Source organism: Carya illinoinensis, chromosome 2, assembly GCF_018687715.1.
Source record: "Carya illinoinensis cultivar Pawnee chromosome 2, C.illinoinensisPawnee_v1, whole genome shotgun sequence".
Lineage (NCBI taxonomy): Eukaryota > Viridiplantae > Streptophyta > Magnoliopsida > Fagales > Juglandaceae > Carya > Carya illinoinensis.
The window spans coordinates 1,046,787-1,058,167 of NC_056753.1; the positions used below are offsets into that span (position 1 = coordinate 1,046,787).

An 11,381-nucleotide genomic window follows, 5' to 3' on the forward strand; every position below is an offset into this window, starting at 1 on the left:
AAAGAAAATCCGATGTACTTCTTTCTTTTTCTGCATTTTCCCAAAAAGAAAAAGAAAAATCAAACATGAAATTCCTTTCAAGGGCAAATGGGTTTTCTTATTGGAGGCTTTAGATGAAAAGAAAATGTAAGTAGAAGAGAAATAAGAGTTTAGCTTTGACAAATTATCGGTATTGAGTCTTTGAGAAGGGCTATAGGAGGAATTGTGCACAGATGGATACTTCAGAATGGGAAGGGGGATGAGATGGCCTTAGCGTCAAAAAATTTAAAGCAACTGATAAGGAAGCCATTGCTACTCTTACTACCTCTCACACTCAAAACTCTTTGTGCCCTTTGTTCGTCGATTGAACACAAACACAAAAAAGAAGACCTACCTGAAAGACGAAACCTACATGCTCTTTCTTATTATGAGCATTGTTTTCTTTTTTTCTTTTTTTTAAATTTCTCGCTGATGTGGTGTTAATCGACTCCTCACTGTTTGCACCACTCAACTGTACATAGAAAAATTGTATTTGAAATGTCATCTTATTTTCTTTCTAAATATCATTAAAATACAAATATTTTTCAATTTCAAATTTTAATATAAAAATAATATTAAAAAATTATATTCTAATAATATTATAATTTTATAAAATTTTTATTTAACTTTTTCTTTCTTTTTCTCAAAATCTAATAAAATATCTTAATTCAAATCATTTTACTACCATTCATAAATTAATTTTTTATTATTCACAAAATTCTCATTTCATCTCATTCCCGAAACATATATAAAACTTCATCTTGTATCACCCATAAGTAATTAATTATAAGCGCATAGTTTGGCAACCTTGCGTCGTTATTGGAAGGGCAATATTTTTTTCTTCTTCGATCTTATCATCCTTAATCGCACTTAATGATGTGATACATTTTAAGTAATTTCGTTCGATGACTTAAATAAGTAACGTAAAACATGCCACATACATTGTAATTGGGAATGACAAATTTTAACATGAACAATATTTCTCGTACAAGAAATGTCTAAATCGGCTGCTTAATTATTGGAAATGAGTGGAATGACTCCGCCAACCTTTCATGATCAATGCATTTCTCATCACAATTAAACAAGCTTGCATCACCAATGGCATCAATATTCATTACAATTGGACACTAAGTTCCACTTGGACAAAGAACAGGTATACATGACTCTCCCTCTCCCTCTCTCAAACAGACAATAACACAACATGCATAAAGCAACCACGATGTAGGACTTAAGCACATCATAATAGAAAGATTTACATATATGATGATGATATTCTCAATCCATCTCCACATTCATTCATTTTTTTAGGTGGGGGAAGCAAGCATACACATCAGATTTGGGGTGCTTTGCTTCCGCATGCTCCCTGCACTTCACCTCCGTAGTGGTGCACATAAATGTCTGCATGCACACCTTGCACTGCATTGAATGTTCACCAAAAACAATATTAGTTAACCAACCAATTGAAAGGAAGTACAATAGGCAGAAAAATCTTTTTTTTTTTCTTTTTTTTTTTTCTTTTTATCAGTAAACAATATTTTATTGATCATATGAATAGGCAAGAGCCCAAGTAATGGGCAGGATGATTTTAACTAAGACAAGATATGGTTGCAACAATATTTCATCCTCTTGATCCATGATTTGATTTAGACATAACTAGTCTGATGTCACGCCCCCAATTCCAGAAGGGACAAAGGCAATGATCTCATGCAATCTACCGTGCAGCATACCTTAAGGAATTTCTGAATGGGTCTTTCAAAAATCAGTTAAGTTCGTCACATTGTTATAATTTCTTGTGAAGGGTTAGCCCCTAGGGGTTGGCTCAAGTGGTAAGGGTCTTGGTCATAGTTGCAAACAATTTCTAAGGGCCACATCCCATTGGTGAGAAGTCAATGTTTTACCTAATTCGTGTTATGGGGATGCATTACATGGATCCAAGGTTTAACCAGGTAAAAGACATGGGTTTGCAGGGTCTCTGGGATTCCTCATCATCAAAAAGTTTCTTGTGAAGGGTTTGAATTGGAACTTATGGCCTTATTTGTCACCATTGTAGAAACTTGAAGGAATTGGCCTGTAGTCCCAAATCGGTTTCTAGAGGCCTCAGGGAATTAAAAGGGTTGCCTTGCTTCATCAATTATTACTCTAAGAACGGTTGCTCCAGAGTTGTAGAATTGAGGGGGGGAGGGCCCTCGAGTTTAATCATGAAGCTCAAGATATTGTCACGGAATGTTAAGAGGGTTCAATGAGAATGAAAAATTTTCGTATGGGCCCTCCGTTTAATAGAAACTAAAATCCAACATTCAAGTCAACAGCCTAAGATGATGTTAATATTTTCAAATCGGTCTTGAAGAAACAAAAGACTTTATCTCCTGAATTTGAAGGGAAGTATAATATGAGCTATCAATAGCAGTAGAGTGAAGTTCCTCATATGAGATCAAACTTGGCCCCTACGATTAAAAATTCAAGCAACCAGACCTAGGATAGCCTGATAGAAAATGAACCAGGACTTGAGCTTCAACCCAAAGAACATCTGAGTTGTGAGCTAAATTAACTACCTTTTTAAACACCAATCTAACCATCCCCTGATAAGGTCCTATAATAATCCGGTCAGGATGAACGAAAAGCAAGATGACTTTCTCCCACAACTATCGTGTATAATATTTCAACCGTCTAAATTTCAATATTTAAGCACCAATAAAGGTAACAAAAGTAGACTCAATCCAATTATCAACCAAACAATACCTGGATTGACATCGCCTTCTTGTTTGTTTCTAGCTGGCTTCCTGAAAATACAAATCGAATCATCCAGTTAAGCACAACAAATACACGTATATCTTGTACATGTAATACGAACCACAGATGTTTTTATAAAAAGATCGAAAAGGAGATTTTCTAATAAATAAAAGGATCTTTATCATCTTGTACGTTATCTTAATTACCCAGTAAAACCCACTAATTCATGCTCTCAATGGTTGAGGTCTTTGATTCGGAAAGAGAGAATTAAGATGCGAAAATGGTATCTTCCGCTCTGCTGTCATGTTCTCGGAAACCAAACAAGGCACACAACTTGAAAAGAAATATTGATGGGAAGGTACAAAGGAAGAGAACAATAATTTACCCTTGGCAGCTTTTTGCTTCTCCAAGTTCTTCTCACGTGCCATCTTCGCCTTCTGCCCGTTTCCTCCTCCCATGTCTGCAATAAAAAGGGATGAGAACCTGAAAACCCTAATTTAGCGAAAGACGAGTACCGTTCGATATAGAGGAACCCAACCGGGGTCGTTTATATATGGCTACAGCCTACAAGAAAATAACACGCTTTCCCCCATAAACATTTGCCGGCCAATTAATTTGCAATTACTTTATTGGAGATTATTATGTTTATTTTGACTACTTATTTAATTTTTTTTTAATTTTTTTTCTTTTTACGATTATTAGTATATTAGTATTTTTTTTTTATATTTTTAAAATATTTAAAAGTGTTAAAAAATATAAATAAAAATTAAAAATAAAGAATTTTACTTAGGGACACACCCAATGATCACTGTTGGGCCACACCCTCACAGAACTTATCATTATAATTATTTATGTAAATATTCTTTAATAACCTAATATATGTACCATATTTTAAGATTATTTTGATAATTAGTCAAGTTAACCAAGGAGTCAATGATACTCTAAATTAGTTAAAACATGATAAAATTTATATATAGTATATTTTTATTTCACTTTCATCTTATTATGACGAGTCAATAATTAGATTTGTTTAATTTTAACTTTTGAGGCATGTTTTATTTGTTAAATTTCATTTTTTCTATAGACAGTTACTTTCTTCAAAATGGAAAATATTTTTTAATTGCAAGAAAACTATTTATAACATGCGTTAGGTATCTTAATTTTTCAAATGCAAATACTCATTTTTATCTTAAATTTATCATTTATATTCACGTAGGCTAATTTGACAAATTTAAATAGAGTAATGTTAAATACAATTTTTTAATGTACAAACTGCACACACCCCATCTGGCCAAAAAAAAAAAAAAAACTCACTATTAAAAGGTAAGTTTTTTGACATATATTCTAAATTTAATTACTTTTTTTACAAACTTTAGTATATCATTTACTTTCTAAGAGCATTAGTAGAGGCCTGGTCATTCTTTAGCAAAAATTTAACTAGAAAATTCACTTTTTCTAATTTAGCTAGCTACTTCAATCTAGTTCTGATTGTGGGCATTTCAATGCAATTAAATTTTGTTTTTAATTGATGGGGTATAATTACATTATGCAAGAAATGCTTGGTAACGGCTTGGTAATGCGTCCGGAGGTGGCAATGGAGCAGTACATCAAAGTGACTGGTCTAAATCAAGTTTATACTCCTAAAACAAGGTTTAAAAGATAAACAAACAGTTCATTTTTTATTCACTTCTGAGACTTTCAACTGTAGTCTTTCAGCATAGTACATCTGATTTTGAGTCTGGTAGATGACTAGTATAAGATTCCTTTTCTATTCATATTTGGTACCTTGGCTCAAAAGAGAACCCATCAGACATTCCAGCTTCAAAAATCAGCACAAAATCAATTGAAGTTATAAATACATAACTAGACATTCCAATCATGTATTAAATGTCTACCTGACATACATGTATTTTGTTTTTGTTTTTGTTTTTTTTATATCATTGGGTGTCCAGGCCAGCTTGCGCACACATCGACTAATCCCACGAAATTCTAAAGTTAACGGTTAGGTAAATCTCCAATAGCCCTGAGGAGACTCGAACTACCTGTATTTTGTCCTTAATGAGTTTTGTAGAAAGAGGCGTTGCTTAAATTGCCTGTCGAGGTGATGGCTGACGATGATCCAGTAGCTGAGGCAGGCCGCTGATGGAAGATCAGCCTATTGTAGAGATCGGTTTTATCGTGTCTTAGCAAGTGGACAGTACTGCAAAAAGAAAGATCTACTTAAATAAAGGAGAAAAAGGAGGCACAAATCATATTATTTTTCATATAATCATGGTGCCTCGTAATTCCCACTAACTAGATGTTAATGGTTATAGATTTTCCACATTATTATAAGGATATTATTTATGTTGTTTAAAGAATCAGAAGCATAAACAGAATTTTAGGTAAATGGTGGGGAAGAGTTTGGAACTAAAATATAAGCACGAGTGTGGCTTGCAGTGCAGATCATAGATTCATTACCTGTCTACCATATAAATTGCCTGTATAATTCAATTCATTCAAGCAAAAACGCCTTTCAGCTTGTTCCAATAAAGTATACATAATAAACAAATGGAGCCAGCTACAGGAAACCTAAATATATAATAAGGTTTAGAGATAAAGTACCACTAAAGTCTTCTAATATGAGTCTCCACCAGATTGATAATGACTTGCCAGATAAAACGTTAAGTCTTCTTTCTTTGGCATGCCTCTATGTCGAGATATCAATCTTCCTTCAATACCCAAGATGCAATGTCAGAGAACAGCTATGAAATCACTTCTTGCAGATGTTAGAAGAAGTTGTTCTTACAATGCATAATAACAGACGTAGTCTGACAGGGTACTCTCCTTACATGTTCAAGAAATAGTATCACCAAAAAAGGCAATTTCCCGTGCATATCGCAAATATCATCCTCATGAATACAGAATACTGACAAGATGATACACTCTGCAGAGATGATACCACTGTAACTTAGCTTTTATAGGATCAAATATATACAAAGCAAAATCAACAGATCTGAAACGTTTATGGGGGGTGAGAAAGTCCTTTCTAGTGATGTTCGGAAACAGTAGAAAGTCGTTCTTCAATAATATCCCAACTCCCGATGGTTATTTTTGTTAAGACCAATAGCAGGGATTTTTGCTTTTGCATTAAATAGATGCCTGTGCAATTTAGCTTTCTGAACATCTTGTGTAATTAAAGAAGCAATTACAGTGTCAGAAGCCCACATGTTATCGATCCTAAGCAATTTTCTTGCACCAACTGAGAACTCTAAACAGCTGTCCCTCAATGACATCCCTCACTGTTCGTTTCTTTCTTTTCACATCTTCAAGATCTAGAGTTCTATATGCAATAGCAAGCAAATACATTGCTGGATGGAGTCTCCTGCAGATAGTGCAAATGAAATACAGTAAGAACACTTCCAAAGCCCAGTATCTTTGACTTGCGTTACCTAATCTATTCAGTCAATTGAAAAGCATTATACGGTCAATAACCCACAAAATAATACAATCAACAAATAACTTAGACAACGCTTTGGGCCTAAGAACTGGCCTTTTAACAAAGGCAGGAACCTAATTAAAATAGAAAAGAAAGACCTAAAATCTGAAGAATATCTCAAGAAAAAAGACCTGAACGTACTTGTTACATTCTTCACTTGCATCAAAGCCATCCCAATACCTCTGCGATGGAACTGTCCGACCTTTCTTATCTCTGCCAAATGTTTCGACATACCAACCACCAATGTCATGTATGCCACAGCGAGGCTCGAAAAGCCAAAATCTGTTGAAGTATGTGGGTTAGTAATTTGTATTTGTTTGGGTCTCATCTTCAATGTCTTATGCACCCTAATGACAGAAGAAGCAAGCTTTAGATCATTTCAAGAAGGTATAACTGAACTAACCTTTGTATGTATTAAACTATTTATCCAAAGTGACTGCTACAAAACTTGGCTCGGAAGAGAGAGAGAGAGAGAGAGAGAGAGAGAGAGAGCACACTCCAAACAAAATTCACCCTATTGGCCAGTAAGGTCAGTCATTTTCTGAGAGAGAGAGAGAGCACACTCCAAACAAAATTCACCCTGTTGGCCAGTAAGGTCAGTCATTTTCAACAGGAAGCTAATATTTATACCCCTCTCAGAGCCAGAAAAGGAACAAAATAAATGCTAACAATAGAAGCACTACTACTTCTGGGTTTTGATAAAAATGGAGGAAAATATATAGAATAAAAATCTGGCTAAGTTTTGAGTTGGTCACATCAAACCCTACATATCGAGCAAATAATATGGAACAATGGACAACTATCCATATAAAATTTAAGACGCTCCTCAGAGGTAGATAGAACCAAATGATAGTCACAGAAATTTATTTAATTTGAAATATTAAAGACTAGGTTGTGTTTGGATGTTGAATTGAGTTGAGATGAAAGTTGAAAGTTAAATAAAATGTTATCAGAAAAAGTTGAATTGTTATTTTAGGATTTGAAAAAGTTGAATTGTTTATTATATTTTGTGTTGGAATTTGAAAAGATTGTAATGATTAGATGAGATGAGTTAAGAGGAGTTAAGTAACAAAACTAGAGATACACATTTAAAACAGGAGTAGGGCACAGTTAATCTAGGAATAGCAGGACAGATATTCCTTCGTTGGGAGAGCTGTAACTAACTAATAAAGATGGTAGGATTGGTTAAATGACCAGTTCCAGCTCCTTCACTGAACCTATTACCATAAAAGCTCACAGCCATGAAAACAAAAGGGGAGTGCGAGCAAAGAAAACTTAATTGATGCGAAAAATAGATTAGGATGAGCCGTGGAACTAGTAATAATTCACCCATTAATATGATCTGGTAAATGTCATAGCTGTCATATCTTACTTGCTTGGGGGTAAACAGGCTCTACTGCATCGACATTCACAGACAGAAACATCTTCTCCCACACCATACCAATGCATATGCTTCACCTAAAAAAGATCAAAATTAAATCAACACTCATATATGAACATATCCTATAAATAACCACAGAAATCATCTGGCGAAGTATAATTACAATCATATGAACAGTCATTAATAATAAATTAAGCACTCATTTATGGTTGACTCCAATATAGCTCCGAAAATAGGCATTAAATTATCATTACATAGATGAGAACCTAAGGCAAGAGGCCACAAGGTAGCATTAGTAAGAGGGCCAATAAAAAATCAGTCAGGCAGGATATAGCTGGTGGACAGGGTCTATAACAATGCCAATTTCCTGGCATTAACAATGCGCATAAAAAAAAAAAAAGAGCAAAAAAACAATAAAATCAACAACGATGCAGGAGAATGTTGTACAGGAGAGATTCACTGGATGTCTGTCCTCAAAGTTCAAAGCATCTTTCTCAATCAAAAACTACAAAAGAACAAAAATGAATTCCTTCAATCATGCACGCCACAACAAAAAGCATTTGTACAAGTAGTATTTTTCAAATGTTCGCAAATGATTCTTGACAAGATGCATCATGCAATGAACTATTTAGCCAGTAAAAAATAAAGGTGCATACTACAATGATACAAATATTTGGCACTTTCAGCACTATTACATCAATGAAGAAATATGCAAAGTCGTTCAAAACCCAAGAATTTGTCTCCATAATGGTGCCAAAAATACAGTTCTCATTGTCATTGATATAAAAATCCAATCAGGTGTGGAAAGAATAGGTTTCAATCAGTTGCAAATTAGTCGTGATATGCACTATCCAGCATCACTAAGAAACCACCGTGATGCATGCACAGCAGTGTCTTTTCTCCGGTTAAAATGAAGCAAAACAACAAGACAATTGCACCATTAAGCAATAAATTGGACAATAACTAAAGTCAAACTGAGTTTCAGACCAGCAATGTTCTATGCTTCATAATCACATGGGTTTTTGTGCCACTGCTGTCATAGACAAAGCATGACCCTTCGTCTGGGCTAGTCCCTAGTCCAGTTATAGTTCCCAGTGCAATCCTTGATCGAACTTCACAACCAGAAGACTGATCCGTAGAAGATTGTTCACTAACATGCATGGATGAATCTTCATGTGAACTAAGAAATACATAGATATGATCTTGAGCATCTGCAGTCTGCATCCCATTGCAATGGCTTTTAGGAGGGACTCTAGTGGCCACAGCAACTACCCTTCCAGATATATGCAATTCTAGATCTTTATATGCATCTGATGTGTGATCTGTAATATTTTGAGATTGTGTCAAAGGAGTTCCAAACCCATCCACACCATCAGAGCTCATCTGGATGCTAGTATCCTCAATGTTAGGGCAGACACTTAAACCTATAGATGAAAATGAAGTTAATTTTTCATTCCTGGAAAAAGATAATGCAGGAACCTCATTGACCAAGCAAACCATCCCAAAAAGATCACGCCCTGAAACGAGGTGCAGAACCTCATGAGTTTCATAAGCAGACCTCTCCTCAGCTTCAAAGCGGTCAGGAAGAAGATCCATTGACTCAATTACAGGGCCATAGTATGCTGCATGTATGGCTGAATAAAAATCCCTTTCAAGTATGTCAAAATAGCCCGTTCCAACAACCACCTTCTTCTCTGCCACTATCTCACTGATAGCAAATCTATACCACTTTAACCATTCCACAACTTCCATCTGTTTAAATGTTGTAACATGGGATTTATACATGGATAATCTTGTTCCTTGTCCCGAACATTTCTGCATAATCCTTCTCTGAGAGAACAGATAGCTGTCATAATGCGCCCTCTTCTCAGAATTTGAAAGAATCTGCAATCCATTATTGATTATTCTGTGAATTTAGAATACTCTTCAATGACAACGCATACCATAAAATCTGAACACCACCATTATCCACTATAAATGAACATCCAAGGGTGAAAAAAGTTTCAAAGTAGAAGCTCATCAAACTACATTGACTTCTACTAACATTACGACTGCCCACAGAACTGTGTTCATGACAACATAAACATATTACGAGTGAGAAAAGATATTCCAGCTCTTTGGTCATCGAACAAAATCAGTTCTTTGAAACAAGAAACAAGCCTGGAGTATTGAATTATATTTTCTAGTGAATTCTTGTCTCAGCCACATAAATACCACATTTAAGGATGTTAGAATTTCTTCACCGCTTTTAAGCCAGACATTCAGTCTCTCTAAGACAACTCTGAACATGAGTAGTGCTACATGTATTTACAATTTTAAGTATAAGACTAGTTTTGTCAGTTTTCTTTTATAACTCAAATTTTAAAGAAGTTTTTTTTTTTTTTTTTTGGGTAAGATTTTCTTAGGTACAATTAACATTTTTCTTGAACCATTCTGAGGTGTATTTACCTTTGCGCTTCGAACTCATTCCCTTGCATGGGTCACAGTATACACAAGCGAATGTAAAGTTTGGATTTAAAATCGCTTACAAGGCCGGTTTAATCACTAGGAATGTACTTCGTACCTCGAATCAGTATTCAGCAAAAATCAGATTTTCGATATGCATAAACTAAGAAGCCAAACAATCGTGAAATGCAAACCACTCAAACCACAAACCAACAGAAACACATTCAAATGATGCATCTATGATTGATAATCTGATTAGACTGCTAGAGACGTCAGCAGTGTGCACAGCACCTCATACGCCGCAAGAATCTGAACAAACCGATGAGAAGCAGTGGAATTGGTCTTCGAATCGGCGAGGTCCGGGTGAGTTTCTTTAGCCAATTTACGGAAAGAATCTTTGATTTCTGCGAATGAGCTGTTCTCAGAAACTCCTAAGAGGTCGTACGCGTTCTCCCCGTGGAACTCAGTCCGAGACGAGTCAGTGCTGCAACTGAACAACCGAGGTCTATAACACGTATAGAAACAATTAGTGCTTCTGTGATTTAATTGAACTGAGACTTGAGGAATTGATCGACGGAGGTAGTGCCCGGCGACGGCAAGGCTAGCCATTTCTGTTTCTTCACTCTTATTTTTCCTTTGCTTTGATTTTGGATTTTTTTTTTCCATACGACTTTTTTGGGAAAACTATTATTTCAAACACATCTAACATTTTACCCTCATTTGAAAGTTCTGAACAAAATTTTAATTAATGATTGGCATAATAAATTCAAAAAATAGATCAAATTGTTATGAAATTATAGAAAAGAGAGATATAACGTGTTATAAAACTTTTAAAAAGAGAGAGGAAGAGATAAAGCTCAGAAAAGTTATGAAACTTATGAATTTCTTAAATAATTCAACGATATATATAGGCGTACAAATGGGACTATACTAAATTACTATACTAGAACTATGCACTATGTATATGTCGGCCAACTCACTATACTAGTACTATGCTAGCACTATGCACTATGCATATGTCGGCCAACTCACTATACTAGTACTATGCTAGCACTATGCATTATGCATATGTCGACCAACTCACTATGCTAGTATTATGCTAGCACTATGTATTATGCATTTGACGACTAGATAAATGTGGTCATACAATTCAAGATATTTATAACACTTCCCCTTTGGATGACTATATTTAAAGAATATGCCTCGTTAAAACCTTGCCAAGGAAAAACCCTGTGAGAAAAAACCAATGGCGAAGAAAAAAGAGTACAGTATTCATGTGTATCGCCGAGTGCTTTAGGATTGCCTCATTAAAACCTTGCAAAGGAAAAC

At 35.1% G+C, this 11,381-nt stretch overlaps 2 protein-coding genes across 7 annotated transcripts; both read right to left on the minus strand.

Moving 5' to 3' along the window:
* Nucleotides 1-1,052: 1,052 nt before the first annotated feature.
* Nucleotides 1,053-3,303, minus strand: LOC122296082 (uncharacterized protein At2g23090). Its single transcript, XM_043105499.1, has 3 exons — nucleotides 3,134-3,303; nucleotides 2,758-2,798; nucleotides 1,053-1,434 (listed from the first exon to the last, which is right to left on the minus strand). Exons 1-3 carry the CDS (start codon nucleotides 3,204-3,206, stop codon nucleotides 1,315-1,317), a joined length of 234 nt encoding a protein of 77 aa, XP_042961433.1. The 5' UTR covers nucleotides 3,207-3,303; the 3' UTR covers nucleotides 1,053-1,314.
* Nucleotides 3,304-5,150: 1,847 nt separating this feature from the next.
* LOC122296088 lies at nucleotides 5,151-10,776 on the minus strand. 6 transcript variants are annotated; one of them, XR_006238394.1, is made up of 6 exons: nucleotides 10,344-10,772; nucleotides 8,595-9,491; nucleotides 7,599-7,684; nucleotides 6,368-6,508; nucleotides 5,580-6,112; nucleotides 5,151-5,459 (listed from the first exon to the last, which is right to left on the minus strand). XR_006238394.1 is itself a non-coding variant. In XM_043105519.1 (6 exons), the coding sequence occupies exons 1-5, from the start codon at nucleotides 10,716-10,718 to the stop codon at nucleotides 5,968-5,970; spliced, it is 1,644 nt and encodes a 547-aa protein (XP_042961453.1). In that variant the 5' UTR covers nucleotides 10,719-10,773; the 3' UTR covers nucleotides 5,515-5,674; nucleotides 5,956-5,967. The 6 variants fall into 6 exon arrangements, 3 of the variants coding, with proteins under 3 accessions (XP_042961447.1, XP_042961453.1, XP_042961460.1); XR_006238389.1 differs by having other exon boundaries at nucleotides 5,214-5,459; nucleotides 5,537-6,112; XR_006238398.1 differs by lacking the exon at nucleotides 5,151-5,459 and having other exon boundaries at nucleotides 5,515-5,674; nucleotides 5,956-6,112; nucleotides 6,368-6,573; nucleotides 10,344-10,776.
* Nucleotides 10,777-11,381: the final 605 nt, after the last annotated feature.